General features: G+C 37.6%; 1 protein-coding gene across 1 annotated transcript in view; it reads right to left on the bottom strand.

Annotated features, from left to right (window-relative positions):
- ADAMTS19 (ADAM metallopeptidase with thrombospondin type 1 motif 19) overlaps positions 1-18,853 on the bottom strand; it is a 275,279-nt gene that overhangs the window by 164,058 nt on the left and 92,368 nt on the right. The window contains exon 7 of the mRNA XM_077816366.1: positions 11,667-11,710. Coding sequence (XP_077672492.1) covers positions 11,667-11,710 — 44 coding nt within the window. The remainder of the gene's footprint in view (positions 1-11,666; positions 11,711-18,853) is intronic.

The raw sequence follows: 18,853 nt of genomic DNA, 5'->3' as shown, positions 1-18,853 counted from the left end.
ACATATCAGTTTTTCAGAACACTGAAGTTAAAAAAAAAAAGGTTAGAAAATATAATTCTAAGTCAAGGTTCCACAAACAGTCTAAACTCCATCCCTTAATATTCTCCCACTATTTCAAACTCTATAAATTACCTCGACATGTGGGAGTATTAGTTGTATAAAGATACCTATCAGTGTTTTACAATGTTACATTCTTCCAAGAGAGGGGGAGGGTATATAATAATTATAGTGTGTAATATCTAAGTCAGGAAGCGAATAAGGGAGTTATACTGAGGAATTACAGAGACACCACATGGAAGATTAAGGCCCAGATCAGGCAAAACACAAGTATATGCTTACATCACACTGACTTCAATGGGACTTAAGTATGTGTTACATACTTTGCTGACTCAGGGCTTCAGAAACACTAGAATTGTAATATATATGGAGAATAAGAAACATGATATAGGTGGTACTGAATGCAAATATATGGGCAGTTGAAATGGAGGTTTTGTTTGGGAGTTGATGGCACATATGTGATGGTATGACATGGGGTCTGTAGTTCTGTATATGTAGATGAGTTTCATCCATCCTGGAAATGTAGAAATGGTATAATGGTACTATTATGAGAGCTGGGTGTAAAAGGGTTGCTGGTGGACAGATGATCAATATTGTTACAAAGTCAGAGTCAAAGTGTGTAGAACCATGAACTATTAGACTTATTTTTAAAGATACTTACAGCATCTAAATAAGGCTTTTTTTAAAAAGTAACTGATATACTGTTACATACTTAATCCTACCTTAATTACTATTGTCTAGGAATTTTCTTGTTCTATATATCTTGTTAAAGGATATCTGGTATCCTGGCTATGCAGAAATATTTACTCAAAATCTAGGATTACAAATCTAGCTGTGTTAATTAACTTATTTTGGTGACCCATTTTCTAGATCTATGCAAAATTTCACAATATGTGTGGACTTCAAATTTTTCAAGATGAGCATTGCCAATTTTATGAACTCCAGATAGTGGTTGTAGACTTTTAAGAAGTTCTAAAATCTGTAGTAAATAACATTAAACCTTGCAGCCCTTAACAAAAATGCTCAGAGTCTCTAGCTCTATGACAGATGATTAAAACAAATTTAATATCAATACACCAAACCATTTTTTCATTTTTCTTCCAAATAAGTTTTAAGAAGCTAAGATTTTTTCTAAAGATTTTTTCAGACTTTCATATTTCTGAAATGTGTTGACTAACCCGAATTTTCAGAAAAAAATCTCCAATGGCAATATGCTCCCCCAAAAAATTTCAGGCAGAAAGGACTTTTATTTTTTTTTAAAGATGAGTGGATCATGATCAAAACTAGTTTTATGGTGAAAAGTAAGACAAAACCTCAACTACAAAATTAGCTAAGGGGTCCAAAATACATACAGTGAGAGAGAGTCTGGTCTGTGTTACACTAGTACAATTCAGAGTACTAAGGTGAAACACTGGAGCAACAGAGGCCAGAATATGGCCCAACATGCTGTAACGCAACTGTTTGGTATGATTTACAGCACAGTATGAAAGCACACTCCCAAAGCCCATGGGTGAAATCCTGGCTCCATTGAATGAATGAGAGTTTTGACAATAACTTCAATGGGGCAAGGATTTCACCCCTCAAATGCAATAAAACAGAACAGATTTTCTATAACATAATCTCCAAATCCAGAGAGGAAATGTGGACTAATCAAAATGAAAGTGTATTTCCTTTGCACTGTACTAATAACAACCCTCAGATTGCTACACCAAAGATAGGCTTACCATGCCCATGGAACTGTGTACATCCATCAGAAAGGGAAATAAGTTAAAACAAACTGACACTGTTTTTCCCCAATAAAGTGCAACATGGGGTTTTGATGGCACTAATTAATCTGATGGTTCATGATATCATCAACCCAATTTTTGTTTTAAATTTATTTGGATCTAATTAGGGCTCTATTCTGCAGCCTTCCTGACATGTAACTCCCACAGACATCAACTGGAGTCTTAGTGTGCAATTTATGTAAATCAGACTTCCTTTAATTGACTGAAATATTTTGTATGTTAAACTTATTTTTATAACAGAAACATGTTAATGGACTAATATTCTACCACATGGAGCTCCTTCCTAGAAAGCTAAATGTATGTATAGCTCAAATGACATTAAACAATACACCTTAGAAAAGTTGCAAGAGAAAGAAGGAAATTTTAAAAAGCCGCAGACTCTTGGTTAAACATTGTTGTTAGTTATTCAGTTATTAAATGCTAGTATTACAAAGCCCATGAGAAATACAAATGGAGAGTAAAACTATTCAGAAATATCAACTAAAAGTTTTTAGAGTTTAGGAAAAACATTTTTATATTCATATGTGCTGCCACCTGAAAAATATTTTCTTATGCAGGTGAGTCTTTAGTAGCAACATCAGGTTACTACGTTCAAGTGTAGCTGCTATACTTCACAGTCACTATAGAATATCAGGGTTGGAAGGGACCTCAAGAGGTCATCTAGTCCAACACCCTGCTCAAAGCAGGACCAATCCCCCAATTTTTGCCCCAGATCCCTAAATGGCTCCCTCAAGGATTGAACTCACAACCCTGGGTTTAGCAGGTCAATGCTCAAACCACTGAGCTATCCCTCCCCCCAAAGCTTTTGCGCCCGAACAGGGACATGAACCCTGGACCCTCAGATTAAAAGTCTGATGCTCTGACAAAAATAAGTCTTATGAAACAAAGCTGAGTAAATATTTAACTAGTCTTTCCATCAATTATATAAAAATTTTATATGAAAAAAATCCAAATTCAAGAAAAAACTCTCTCTCCATTGTAGTATTGGACCACTTTGCAAATATCAATTAATCTATGATCACAATATAACTGTGAGGTAGGAAACTATTATCATACCTATTGCACAGATGGGAAACTGAGGCTGAAAGATTAAGTGAGTTACCCAAGATCACACAATGGAAGTCATTCACACGGGAAGTCTTTTGCAAGGCTAAATACTGAACCCAAATTGCCTAAATTCTAGTCCAGTCCTTTAGCTACAAAACCGCCTTTCTCTTGCAGGAGACACATCTAGAGGATTCTTGTATTTGTGGTGGTTTCACTTTCTATGGAAGGGGCATGGCCAATGCAGATGGTGAGAGTTCAAAACGTTTAGATACCTTTTGTTATTTTTGTGAATTTAGTCCCCATGAAATATACCAGAGCAACAGCCCTGGAAACATGTCAGAGAACATACAGGACAGAACATCGATTTTTTTCAATGGTGGTCAAAATTAGCTGTTTTCAACTCTAAAATATTCAGAAGTAACTTTCTATAGTTCCAGATACAGATCTTTTACATCAATACGTGCCTCTATGTCCTCCAATGGTGTCTCGCTGGAGTAGTTTTTGAAAAACGTATCTATTGCACACCTATTTCAGTATTTCTGTTCTATTTAGGTTCTTATACTATGTCCACTATGGTGGCATTTGAGCATTTTCTAGTAGCCTGTTAGGCAGTGTAACTAGTATGTGACACATGGTTCCTCCTCTCTCTTTTTTTTTTTTTTTTTGGTTCCTTCCTTTCCCCACAGGAAATATTGTGTGAGGATTTTTTTTTATTATTTAAATTTATGTATGTGATAATGCTTGTGTGCTTCTCTGGCTGATTGTTATCTGGCAAGCAGGCCACAAGGGTTTATTTTTTAGAATATCAAGACTTAAATTTTGTTGGACCATGAAGATCTGCCTGACAATTTATTTCAGTCAAATCTTGGTAGGCAGGGCTGGACCTGATGACTGTCCCATGGAACAGAGACAAGAGAATAGAAGGCTAGGTGTTCTGTATGAAGGGTATGTCTACACTGCAATTAAAAACCCACGGCTGGCTGGCTGACTTAGGCTGGTGGGGCTCAGGCAAGGAGCTATTTAATGGCAGCGTAGATGTTTGGGCTTGGGTTGGAGCTGGGGCTCTAGGACCCTGTGAGGAGAGAGGGTCCGATAGTTTAGGCTGCAGCCGGAGTCCTACACTGCAATTGAGCAACCCCTTAGCCTGAGTCAGCTGGCACAGACCAGCTGTAGGTGTCTAACTCCTGTGTAGAAATACCCTAACCCGGTCTACAACTTTGACCCAGCTCTTCCCCTTAGGATACAGAAAAAATCCATCAATGGCACCTTGTTGGATGAGACAGAAATCTTTTTTCTTCCATTTTAGTTTGTTTCATGCAGTTTATTTTTGTAGTTGGTTGTTTAACTACCAGTTGTCATTTGTATCTTGTACGCTAGTTGAGGTACTTTACTTGAGAATGGGGACTTGATGGCCTTTTGAATTTTCTACTATTAGCTTACTGCTGTACAACACTCAGCTATAACCAAGTTAAAGTTCTTCATAATACAGTAATTTATACTAAATTCCTGAAATAGCACACAAAGAGAGTCTTTATATATCATAATGTCTTTAATGTCATAATTCCTGGGCTACTTAGACATGATTATAGTATTTTCATATAAACATTTTACAAGCAAACATTTTAAAGATACAGCTTTGGGCAACAATGGTTTTATTGTTGGTGCTTTAACAAATGAAAAGAATATATGAGGACTCTGAACCCAAAACAAGTATTGGGATGCCTGTAAAATGTGCATTTTTGCAATGTCATCTAAGATAATAAAACTGTGAAAGACTAAATTTGCACAGCAATGAAATATTGTTTGGCGGGAACCTCTATTTAATTACCTCCTCTTCAGGAGAACTCTGCACTTACTCCTCTGAGATCCATAAAGCGTTGGGGAAACTGTCTTTCTTATAGAATCAGGAAAGCTTCATTTGCCATTCTGAGACTTCTTATTACTTGGTAAATTCAAATGGGGCTCGGAGATTACAAGCAAATTGTATCAGTTTTGTAAGCTTGTTTCTATAGGGCTACATAGCCATGTTGACTTAAAGCTAATAAAAAGTATCTCCATCTGCGGCAAAGAAAGTTATTGCTGAAATGACCAAGTTTTAAGTTCAGTCTCTCAAGCAAAATTCACCTATAAAATGACTCCATTTCAACATAATGGATAAACTGGAGCCCAGTCTATAAATACCAAGAAAAGCATTGATCCTTTTCTGACACACTTCAGTTAAATAGTCTGCAAAACAAGCAAAAAAAGATTTGAGTAAACTAAAACTGGAAATACTTGCTTTTGTTTTCCACTTTACAGCAATCGGTGTCACAAGGACACTTTTCTAGCTGCCATCAATCTTCTAGAAACAGTGGCTGCAAATGCAAGATTTTACGTAGCACATGTGTTGTACACCTGTGGACTTCTGAGGTGTATCAGAGGCAATATAACCTGAAAAATCAGGCAACACAGTGCATAGTACAATAATGAGATTCAGGTGCATAGCAACTAATGTTTGAAAATTTCAATCTTCAGTACAGACTTAGAAAAAATATTGCCTCCAGGGAATGCAACTGATAATTTACTATAAAATGGAAGAATGGCATTCATAAAACAACAACCTGCAAATGGTACATCTATCTCTGTGTGCACAATCACTCCTGCAGTTCCCCAGGACCAGTGATTTCCTCCAAATTTACAGGACTTACTTTTTAAGTACAGAATATTTTTTCCTTAGAAATAGCAACTAGATTTGTTAATTAAATCTGTGTACAAAGTTACAATAATTTTTACCACTTTAGGAGTTTTGTTTAATGATTTTAACCTTCATTTGGATCCATCTAACAAAAAATCCAGAAGTATGAGTTGAAAATTAGCTCCCCTCTAGATAATTCCAAAATCTAAGACATAGACTATTATTTAAATTTAATAATGCACAAATATTTGATTTCAGAACATTATTAGTCAGCGTAATTTCTATCTATACTACAGTTGTTTTCATATATTATTTTTTCATCCAATTAATTGGTTATAAAATGTATTTTCCCCATGAATATTGATGTGCGTAATTCCTGTTGTATCAATTCTTTTTAAATGAAGAATCAGTTGTACCATGTATTTTTTTTCAGGAACAGACACCTACAAGAAGAGGACAGAAAAACAAGTCTTCTTCAAAAGCTCATCCTGCTTACACAACTCAGTAACAGCCTCTTTGGGACAGGGAAAGAGAAGAAATGGTGTACCGCAAAAGGGCGATGTGCCCCTTAACCAAAGCCCCTCTATGGACTTGAGAAGTGTCTCTGTTCCCCACTATCTCTCTTTAGGGAGCCCAGGAGAATGAAAGAGACCCTGGGACTGGTAGGAAGATCTGAGTAGCAGAAGGGGAAGGAATTTGCCCACACACATGCCCTTCAGCAAGACCTAGTAAAGAATAGGATAAGACAGGGGAAGTAGACAAATGGCCCTTCATAGGGCCCAATCATAGAAGCAAGGAATAGCCAGGCCACAAAGGGGAAAGAACCACTCCCTCCACTGGCTCCTCTATGGACAAGGGGTAAATTCAGAAGTACAAGAACAAGTTGGTAATATTATTTTAAAAGGGACACAACAAATCAAAAAATTATTTCCATCTGAAAATTTTGAACCTACTGTTACAAATAACCCTTACCAGAACAGACAAGAACTGGGAAAAAAGAAAAAAAAAAAACCTCTCTCCTGTTTTCTATAGCACCCGTCAGCATAGTATGCAAGTAGTTTTTTAATTTGCATACTTTTGCCCCAAAAATCACAACATTGGTTTAAAAATAATGAGATTTGACTTAAATAATAAATTTTTGGTTCTTTTTATTTGCCTTCTGGTTTCTGAGCCTTTAGGATACACACTTGGATCAGGTTTCTGAGCTTTCCTCTGCAACCATAAGGGCTAGAAACATGTTTTTTTTAAAAAGATAAGTTTCTCATACAATCTCTTGATTCCAGCAGCTGCGGCTTTAGGAAAGACCTCAAATATTGCAAGACTCATCATGAGAATTGACAACATGAAAATCAACACACTTGGAGTAAATGGATCTATGTTGTTTTCCACCATGTGAGGCTCTAGCCCTATTGTTTTATAGGAAAGTGAACTCAATCAAGAAAGAAGTAATTGGAATCACTATGGATTTGCACGACGTATGATCAAAACATGGCCCAAAGACTCTACTAGCTACAGCAACATTTTCCAAGCTCTTACAGCTATAGCGCAATCCGTCATAAAAATTTTGAAAATCAGAAGATAAAAAAAAATCTATATTCTAAAATGCAAAATATTTCAGGAAATTTAGTAGCCTTCATAGCCTTAAAAACAAAATATCTTTTTACCATTTAGTTCACTTTTCAAAACTATAGAATAAAAAGTGTGGTTTTTGGTTGACTGCCATGTTGTCCAACAGAATACAAACTGCTTCCTTCCTTCCTTCCTCCTCTTTTTTCCTAAAATCTCAGATTCCAAGCTGCACAAATCTCCTAAAATGATGTCTCTGTATCTATAGAACTGAATTTTCTCCCCATGAATATATACATTTTCACCTGGAGATTTGTGTTACATTCAGGGCACCCATACCACAATACCTGGATTATTTGTTCCTGAATCTAAAGCATAATTAAATCTTTCAAGGACGGATAATACTATTTGCCTAAGCACTTTTTTGGGGGGAAAGGGGATTAGTAAACAGAGTTTATGGTTGGTGCTCACTTTAAATTGTAAAATTATCACACAAGTAACTGTAAAAATTCCATATTTCTAAGACACAATGAATAAAATACTTCAAGAAGCAGCACTCAACATAGAACCTTGTGCAAAACAAGATAGCAGGCTCTTAAAACTTTGGTTTCCTTGCCATACAAAGACACTCAAATGTAGATTATATAACTCAATACTGGCATTTATTCATCTAGGTAAAATGTGTACTCAAGTCAAACCTAAAATAACAACTTGAGCAGTGATGGCATTTAATGAATAAACACAAAATCCAACAATTATCTGTCTAGTGCCCATCACTGGGAAGAATTAGAGTCTGACATGACAATACCCATCAGTTAATACAACCCCTCCTTTAATAATCTTCCTTCAAGGTTCCTTTTTTGTGTTCTCCGTTTTGTTATTGGGTATCATACTGAAAGGATATGTGGATATCCTCACAACCTGTAAGGATCGTGTAGGGTGAATAACGTGGAAGGTTACATTAACGTTTCACAGTGAGCTGCCTTATCACTCTCCTTGCCACACAAGATAAAAATGTGTATTTTGATGTGTCCATATTTTTTGTAATCTTTGGACAGCTGGGAATTGTTCAGTTGATATTACATTAGCATTTTTCATTGACTTCCTTTGGCAAATGCTGTAATTTATAGCATGTTAAGCATTCCTGGAATATACCATCTCTTTTTGCCTATAAACATGTTATGTGAAGATTTATTGTAAGATCAAACTTCTCTTACTTACCTTCTATAGAACTTTTGCTTACAATCTAATCTAAACCTAAAATCAGCTTTGTGGTTTACAGAACCTAGTAAAAGCAAAATCAAAGATACTAAATTGAGACACTCATGCACTTAAGGGTGCCCTCCTGCCCCAAGATTTACATCTAGCTCTATAATCCTCATAACATTGATGTAACAATCTTGCTCCTAACCAGGCAGAGATGTAGTATACTGTAGAGGCAATAGTCCCAACCTCCAAGAAAAGGGCACAAAGTTATAATTAGTCTTCAGCACCATTCCAAAGGCTAATTAATAGATTATCACTGATTTTAGCTAGAAAGAAATCTGTCCTTCTAACTATATGCTGCGCCCCACAGTACTCCATACTCTGCATGGGGGAAATAATAGATTTATTTTATGGAAAAAAATAGTATTTCAGATCATAGGGAAACTTCATATTCTGAGCCACTTCTTTGGGGAACAAAGAATTCATTTGGCACATGACAACAGTTGGAACAACAGGAGATGGACCACCCTGCCTTCTGTACCTTGAGGATAACAGCTTCCATATTTTTAAACTTCCCCCTTTTTCCAAGGTAGGAGTGCAGCAGCCCCAGAAATAGCTGAAGAACATATTCAGTACACTGTGACCTCACCTCCCTACTGATTTACAAATTCGGAAACTAGGCAGTGATACTCCATGTAGCCCCAACCCCAGAAAAGAATCAAAAGAGCTACTGCCCATGAGCTAGACCCCAAGCAAAGACTCTCACAGAGCTTCATTCCTTCTGCCTGTTATCCTCACCAGTCCTCCACAATGGCTCTACTGTTACAACTGGACAAAGGGCTTGAGCTGCTCAATGGCTCCTTGTTTCTTCCCTTCCCTACTGCAATAAGATCACCAGTCTCTCAAGATTCCATTTTGAACTATTCTAAAGCAAAACTATGTCACCATCACTTCACAATATGGCTTAACTCAGCCCCCTGGAAAGTCTTGCCACTCAAGGTATTCGGCACACCACTAGTTCACCAATACTGGCAATCAGGCAGACCACCCACCTACCAATATAAATTATAAAAGAAGTAATAAACATCAGAAACATCAGTCAATGTCAGTCTGGTACAGTCAGTCACCTCCCACAGTACCAAATCAGAAGCACTTTTATATTGATCAACTCTACATCAGTAGACAACACACTTCAAACTTTTCATGTATTTATCACCAATTAATCGCCTCACTTGGTCTGCATCAAGAAATCTGGTTTATTAACCCTGCAGGTCCAGTCCTAGCTCATCTTGTCTGCTGACCTACTGTATAGACTACAGATTCAGGCCCAGAGACACAAATCTGGAGACAAAATAGACATTCTATTCTCTCCAGAACTGAAATGAAGGTAAAGCTTAATTGGAAAAAAAATTCTTTGAGTGCATCTTCTTTATATGTGAAATCCAGGCATAAGACTATTCCAAGCATCCTATTAATTTACAAATCTCCATATACCAAAAGCTTTCCAACTGACCTAACAGAAATGCAGGCAAAATGATCATTAAATTCAGAAGGCTCATCATTGTGGGAGATTTCAATATCCATGCAAACTATGCCTCAGATGCAACAGCATTGGCTTCCCATCTGAACCCTCCATCTAAGATTTGTCATGAGTAGTTTCCAGACCCGGACCCACTTCCTGTACTCTGGACCAAGATCCTCAGCCTCGATGTAGATATAAGAAATATAAGAACTTCCTGGTCAGATAACTGTCTCCTTCAGGTGAAAATAACTATTCTCCCCATCACAAGGCAAGAAGAAACAAGCACCGTGAATCAACTCTTACCAACTTCCAAAAACGTACTTATACAAAAAAACCTTACCCAACTAGGAGGCCAACAAGTGGAAGAAATAATGAGCACTACAAATCCCTGACCACTAAGATAGACACTACAGCACTGAAGTGCCCCATCCAACTCTACCACACAGACACATAGCTTTAGGATGAAAACTCAGTAAGGAACAACACTAGAGTCAATGACAAACAATCTAAGTCATAAGGCACATCTTTAAATGCTACTGCTGAGAATCAGGCAAAACATTCCTACTACTCCTTAATCCTGTGCCTTACAGACAAAGTCACATCCTACAAAACTTTTCTTTTCTGTAAATTCAAAGTGGTTAAACAGCCACTTAAACACTTAAACAGCCACTTAAACACTTAAGCCACTTAATTTTGTTGAAGCTACCTGTATACTGAACAATTGTGATTACACTTGAACTGTCATTATGGGTGCTAGGAACCAAATTCTGACCTGGGGTAAAAAGATATCACTCCACTGATTGTAATGAATCTTCACCCACTTAAACTAGGTCTCATTATGTAACTTTGATGTCCAACATGGCACACCTCAGTTCTCTCACTAAAGCTGGTACTGCAGAGCTGTCTTACTAGCATGGACAGTGCCCTCAGCTACTGCGGATGGTAAATGTGTACTTTTACATGGTACGCACTATAGACTTCTCCTGCCAAAGTTGGTGATGAAAATGGTTGTTTCACTGGTGTGGGAAAGAGTCACTTGAGTTCTAGTTCTACTTGTTACAATCCGACCTTGGTCAGGACACTGAACACTACATGCTTGGATAGGAGTATATTGTCTTCTGGGGTTGACTCAGTCTCTAACATGGTGGATTTTCAACTGAGGACACTGTTTACAGTGCCATTAAAACTGGATATATGACTCCTAAAGTAGTTACATTTATTAAATTTCAGTTATGTCCCATTGTAAGTATAGGGAATTTGGCAAATACCACATTAAGGTATGTGTAGTGCAATAAATGTCCGTTTTTAATTGAACGGTGCAAAAAATGTCTTATATAGTATTTGACATATTCTTGTGTGCTTCTAAAAAGCTACACTATTAAGATATATTGTATTTAAGGCATAATCATTTTTTAAGATATATTCTGACCAAAAAGATATCTGCTACATTTTAAATAAACTATGAACATCCCTTTTAGTTTAATGTTCTTAATTCAAATATACTGGAAACACAATATGAAAGTGTTAAACTGCCAAGGGAGTAATAAAAAATGGTTTGAAGAATCTGTTAAAATGAAAAGATTAGAAAGTCAAAGCTTTTTCACTTTGTTACATTGTTTTGTTAATGACAGGCACAAATCCAGACTGTCATATCATATCATAGCAATTTTAAACAGTTTTTGCATTAACTAGTCATAAATATTCATCTGCAAATGTTGACGCATTCACTCAACATTATATATTTACACAACACTGACTTTATAAGACTAAACATATATATAAATATGTTTTACATTTATTTACTTACCAACAGTATCACATGGTTCATCTTTATGTACGCAGAAATCCTTCCTAGAATTGGGAGGGGGGGGAAAAAAGACAAATTTTCAGCAAGCTGTACTGTTAGATCAGTAATGATTGTGTGACCCATTTGCACATATTTTGTATGGCTCAGTGAATAACTGCAAGGCTCCATTAACTCAACAAGGAGCATAGTGAAGCAAATGCTGGAATTAACGAGAACACTTTAATATTAGTTTATCCACAGAGCAGATTTAGGGTTAATCGGGTGACAAAAATGTACCTCACATTTAAACTACATGGGTCATAACTCTTGGTTGTTTCACAATTCTCTGATCTCTTGAAATGTACTTCTAGTCAGTGGAGCCAGCTTTACCAAACTCTAAATCTCTTATGTTTCCTTTTATTTTAAGGAAAAAAATCAGAAATGCTTAGATTACAACCAGCAATATTTGTTTTTTCATTGTTAGAAGCATTGAATTATTGATGGTATTTGTGCTTTTTTAAGAGAATAAAATTGCGAGAAAGAAGCATAATCGGGACATATTCTGGAAAAGATTCTCTGCCAGTGCATCTTGTTCTGAAATAATAGAAAGCTTGCAGTTCAAGTCTTGTGTAGCTTTCCTGTAGTAAGGCTGACATAGCTGACTACTATATATCCAGTTTTTATACATGTATCTCCATAAATATCAGTGTTTATCTGTGCCAATTCAGACAAGTTTTTTACTCCCATGTTGATAAACATCTGCTAGGAACTAGTCTGACATTATCACATCTATTTTATTTGTTCTTAAAGACAAATGGCTGGTAAAATGGATAAACATATCCAATGGCAGAGTTTGGCATCTTATTAATAAGAGATTAGTATTTACAGGTAGGTTGATGAAAGGGATGTTGATTTTAAAGCTAACTGATGCCAACCTGTTGTTTTTAAAAGGGAATTTAGACAAGAGGAAACATTTCAAAATGAAATATGAGTGCTGAATTAGGTATGAAATAAAGTGAAAACATTTTTTGTACCCAAGGGAAATCCTACAGATTTGCTTTTAATTTATATACACATACACACACACATATACACACAGTTACATGTGTTATACCATGGGTGATACTCCTCTATACTTTTGAATGGACTGCTTAGGGCAGAGATGTCTCATATTATTTTAAATACTCATTTTATGAAGGTATATATTGCCATATCAATGGGAGTTGGGTAACTCTTGAACTACTCAGTGAACATTTCTGCATAGTGCATGTGCAGCATGCCTGGTTCCAATAGCAATTCAGGCTACTAAATAGTTTCTGTGAATAAGGCCCTTGAGTCTGCACATTTATAAAGTTTTAATCTATGCATTTATTCATATGAGCTGACTAATCAATAATTGTTATATTAACCCTTTTGATACCCTATTGGTATTCACTCATCCTGAAAAATGACCCCATAGACATAATCCATATATCCTCACATTCCAACAAAATGTTATATCTTTCATTATTATGCAAAAGCCCTAAGTTTGCAACTGAGTGTGGCAATCAAGGTGTATTGTCTTCCATTGTCCATTCCTACAATAAAATGTTAGTTTATTATGAAAGTCCACCAGGTAATTCATTAGGCAAACAGAATTTTTTTCCAACTATTACCTCACATCATAGCTAAATATTTTTTTCAATGATCAGATGATTGCTAGTGCATGCAAGAGAATTTCTGGTACTTGGGATAGCAGAGGAAGACAACAGAGCTACATTTTTACGAATGCAACTAAACAAAACATAATAGTGATTGGATTAAAAAAACCAAACCAACACTTTAAAATAAAAGTATTTTTATAGTGAAGCCCACTTTCATGTATATGATTTGGGTGCAAGAGCAGCCTCAAGAGACTAGCTGCACAGGCTGGTGAACTTCAGACACTTGATCAAACCAATATCACTAGGGAGAGAAAGCAGTAAATGAATGCCTTTGAGTTCTCCAGTCACTTTCTTCTGGATAATTTAGGAACAGAAAAGCTAGGGGTGAAAGTAAGGCGGTACGGGCTGGTACGGCATACCGGTAAAAAGCAGCCGCCTGTACCGGCCCTTATCGCTGACTTTAAAGCGCTGCCACGGCAGCGCTTTAACATCCCTGCCCCTTTCTCCCTCCCTTCTCCCCCAAGCCACCGCCAACATGGGGCAAAAGGAGCAGCTACCCCGGGGACGGTGATTTAAAAGGGCTCGGGGCTCCGGCTGCTGCGAAGGTAGCCACAGCGGCTAGAGCCCCGGGCCCTTTAAATCGGTGCTGGAGCCCCGGGCAGCACGGGCGGGCTGGCTGGCAGGCGCTGACCACCCCACCCCCCCCAGCCCTGCCCCTTCCACCTGAGACCCCGCCCCCCATACCAGTAAGAGAGAAGTTTTACTTTCAGCCCTGAGAAAAGCAAAAAATAGAAGAGAAAACCACCAAGGTCTACAGACCCCCAGCATAATCTAGGAACCCACTGAGATGAACCTTGGGCTTGGAGCCAAAAATGATGAAGAGGAAACTAATCAGATGCAGAGGATTCTTTTATTTTTTCTAACCTGCAATATATCATATTAATGCACTGGGTTGTAACATAATTCTTTGTCTTATGCTATGTCACCCAAGGGACCTATTGCACTGTTAAGCAACATGGCAAAACCATAAGAAATATAGTACCTATGGTCAAGCTTGTGTGCATATGTATCAACAGTCTGAGGACCTAAACTCCTATTCCCCTGCTACCATCACACCTCCATCTCCCCAACCATTATTATTAATTGTTGTTGCAAGCGGAAAGGGAGAACAGATCCTTGAATGTAACAGAAACAGAAGATTACAAAACTTTTAATTTTCCAATATCTAAGAGCCTTTTGTTTACTGTATAAATTTATTTTTACATATGAACATGAATTATTTTCCCTTTTTGTCTGAACTATGCATCCCAGAATTTCACTATGGGAGTTTGGGGAAATAGCTCTGTTATGTCTTGGAAATAAGCTCTTGGTTCCTAACTAACATTGAAAAAATGTAACACATCCTTTAATTTCCAAGAATGAGGGTGCATTACATTTGAGAATAGGCCCCTTGGTAAAGTTTTATGATGCTCTAGATATACCTATAAATGACTCATCAGCAGTTGTTTCCTGATTCCTGTAGGAAACTTTTACAAAGAATGTATCTGTGTTCTCCATATGTGTGTTGTCATCATTGAAACATGTTTACTTGTATTGAATATGTAACAGGTTCCCCCCCTCCCCACTCACATTTGTTACATGCCAGCATGCTCAAGCACAAAAAACAAGAGATGACACGGTCCCTATGCCAAATATCTTGTGGAATAAATAAATCGTACAAAATGCATGGGAGGCCCAGAGAAAGGTACAATCATTGATATGATTTGTTTGCTTTTCTTTCTCTCTCCTTCCCTAGGTATAATACATCAGAGGTCTAGTGTCTGCATACATAAGATGTGCACAAAAATTTTCGGCGGCATACTATAAATAAATAAAAATAAAATGCTCATATTGATAAGGGGCATAAGAAATACATTAGCTGCAAAAAGAAAAGGAGTACTAGTGGCACCTTAGAGACTAACCAATTTATTTGAGCGAACTGTAGCTCACGAAAGCTTATACTCAAATAAATTGGTTAGTCTCTAAGGTGCCACTAGTACTCCTTTTCTTTTTGCGAATACAGACTAACACTGCTGCTACTCTGAAACCTGTCATTAGCTGCAAAATTACTCTGTAATAAAGTTGAACAAAATGATCACTAATTGACCACATTTATCAAATAGCAAGTCTATTTTTAAAATCCACATAAAAACAATAGTTGTGACATTAAAAAAACTTTCAGCGATATTAGTGAAATTCTGCTTATTTAATAGCTACTTTTTAAAGCTTTTACTTTTTAAGCCCCACAATTATCTAAGTAAATAAGTCACCTCATGTGAAGTTTATCACTCAAGACTCTAATCCTAGAGCAATATCATGCCCCAAGGAAGGGGAGATTTCACGTGCATGTTTTGCCTTAAAAAAAAAAATCAGTTTTTATAATTTAACCACCACTACTGCATTCTTCAGTTTACACTCCCACTTGATTTCATGTCTGATAATGATGATATATTTTGCCTAATTTAAAGAGCAATCGAACATTCGAAGACTGGAAACTACAGTAAAATCCCACTCAAGTCTCTTCTCCCATCTGTACCAAGCATGCAACTTCCATTCATGTTAATAATGATTTAGCATGCATATGGAGAGGAGAATAGTCCCTTGTTCAAAGTGGAACTTTTTTGAGATATATGACAGATTTTCAGGCTTAAATAAGGTGACTAATGGGACAAAAGAAGCTTAGGCAGGAGCAGGCAACTACTAGTCTGTCATTTTAATAAATTATACTTAACTTGTAAACTTTTAAACCCATTAAATATAGCATTATAGAAGGTCCTTGGGGCAATGCAAAGATTAAATATCCCACTTCCAAACTTAAAGCCTCCCATTATACTGGAATCTTTTGTTTAAAAAATATACATATAAAACACCAGCAGTCTGATACAGAGCAGGGATGCATAAAAGAGGACGGGGAATGGCAGCAGAGGAAAAATATATAAAACCCCCTCAAATCTAATCTCCATATACAGTTTTGTGCCAAGCTGCCATTTTTAGATGTATTTAACTTTTGTACTGTAAGCAGACTTGTCAACAAAAGTGCAGTTAGTATGTCTAAATTCAAACTGGTCGACAGTTTCCTAACAAAATTTACACAAGAAAAATAATAATCTTAATCAGCCTACCAAATCTTCAGAACAAAATAAAACTTCCGAATCATCTCTTATTTTCAATTCTCCTAACTTCTAACGTTTCAAGCTATGCAAAGTTGTGAGAACATACATTGAGCTGGGTTCTTTATGAAAGAAAACGTAATGCCACTACTAATTCTTTTTGTTCATGTTGATTTCAGGTATTAGGAACTATGGGACAATTGCCCAAGCAACATGTTTTCACAAGTCATGTGGCCCTTATTAGCTACAGTTACAATTAATAGACCCCTCGTGGCAAATATTTTCACTATACTAGCAAATGCCACTATTTTGAATCTTTGTGGATGACTGGTGACAAGGTTTCAAATATTCTTTTCTTTCTGTCTATATTTAGGCAACAAAACATTTTGTAAAACACACCAACACAAGCTGTTGAACCACATTACACTTTCTAAGCATACAGTCCACTTTGCTTATTTTAATGTGAACTGAAGGCTATCAATTGCATAGGAGTAAACAAACAAACACATGACTCATTTACTGTAGTTTGGGAGCTTCACTGTAGATCTATAAGCCTTCTGAATGATTTCATCTTCTGGCGGTAGAGGCAGAGGACATGAGCCTATGCACTTATACAGAGGGCCATGTCATCTCTTCCCTCCTGGTGTGTGGCTTAAGGTAGAACACAGGTAAGTGGATACTTTGGTTGATGTGAAAGTCGATCACTACCTTGGGGATAAACTTTAGGTACAGTCTCTTTAATACCTTATCCATGTAGAAATCATATTTGGTAATCAATGAATGACAGTTTGAAACTGGGGGCTAAATTAGCTACAACTAATTAGGAGAAAGATCTTGGAGTCATTGTGGATAGTTCTCCAAAGACATCCATGCAGTGTGCAGCGGAAGTCAAAAAAGCAAATGGGATGTTAGGAATCATAAAAAAAAGGATAGAGAATAAGACAGAGAATATCTTATTGCCCTTATATAAATCCATGGTACACCCACATCTTGCATACTGCATACATACTGCAGGTCCCCTCATCTCAAAACAAATATACTGGCATTAGAAAAGGTTCAGAAAAGGGCAACTAAAATGATTAGGGGTTTGGAGCGGGTCCCATATGAGGAAAGATTAAAGAGGCTAGGACTTTTCAGCTGGAAAAGAGGAGACCGGATATGATAGAAGTATATAAAATCATGAGTGGTGTGGAGAAAGTGAATAAGGAAAAGTTATTTACATGTTTCCATAATATAAGAACTGGGGGCCAGCAAATGAAATTAATGGGTAGCAGGTTTACAACAAATAAAAGGAAGCTCTTCTTCACTCAGCGCACAGTCAACCTGTGGAACTCCTTGCCTGAGGAAGTTGTGAAGGCTAGGACTATAACAAGGTTTAAAAGAAAACCGGATAAATTCATGGAGGTTAAGTCCATTAATGGCTATTAGCCAAGATGGGTAAGGAATGGTGTCCCTGGCCTCTGTTTGTCAGGGGATGGAGATGGATGGCAGAAGACAGATCACTTGATCTTTGCCTGTTAGGTTCGCTCCCTCCGGGGCACCTGGCATTGGCCACTGTCGATAGATAGGATACTGGGCTGGATGGATCTGACCCAGTATGGCCGTTCTTATGTTCTTATCACTTATGAAATTGGGAGATCAATGAGTCTGACATCTTCCTCCAAAGAGGTTCACTCTGTTAGCCTCCTCATGAGGTGTAGACATGGCTTGTCTCTTCCTACTGTGCTCCATCACCACCAGTGAGTAGGGAGTAGGTAAGAATAGAGTATTCTGACCTTTTCACTTCATTTCGGCCCGTTATGATGCTGGTGGAACTGTGATGGTCATCTGCCAAAGTGACAAGTTTGACAATAGCTTCATTTATAGTGAGCACCATTTTACTTTGTCTGGAGCTGTGCAGGATGTCCAGCTGTCTGTGAGGGGTTTTCTGGATCTTAGGTTCATCTGGATATGACAGGAAGCTGGAATCCCAGGCTTGTCCAAAGAGAAGGACAAGGTCACCAGCATTTTAGCTGGTCTTCTCCTCTTGGCTGCTCTTGTAGAGACTCTTGGGGAGGCTGTGGTAGCTGTTCCTCCTCCTTGGGAAACTTACACCTCTGAGGTTCCCCTGCTCAATGGTCAAGTACTTTGTGTGGGACTTCCCCCTTGGTGTGGGGACCCAGGGTGATGGGTTCCAGTACATATAAAAGAGGATACTAGGACACCCTGGCCACTTCCATCTCCAGAGTGGGGATTGAGCCCAGACAGGGATTTGGGAGTCCCCATATCCTCCTCCTGACTCCAATGAGTTTGAGCCCAACTCTCACAGTGGAACTCTCAGTACTGGACTCTACTCATTGACCATACTGGCGACAGTCTAGCTCTACCCTGGCTTGAAGATGGGAACACTGAGAGTTACCGAAGGGAGATGTCCTGG

The sequence above is a fragment of the Eretmochelys imbricata genome, chromosome 5 (genome assembly GCF_965152235.1).
Source record: "Eretmochelys imbricata isolate rEreImb1 chromosome 5, rEreImb1.hap1, whole genome shotgun sequence".
In the NCBI taxonomy this organism is placed as follows: domain Eukaryota; kingdom Metazoa; phylum Chordata; order Testudines; family Cheloniidae; genus Eretmochelys; species Eretmochelys imbricata.
Note: the sequence above shows the minus strand (reverse complement) of the source record. Positions and strands in the feature narration are given on the sequence as shown.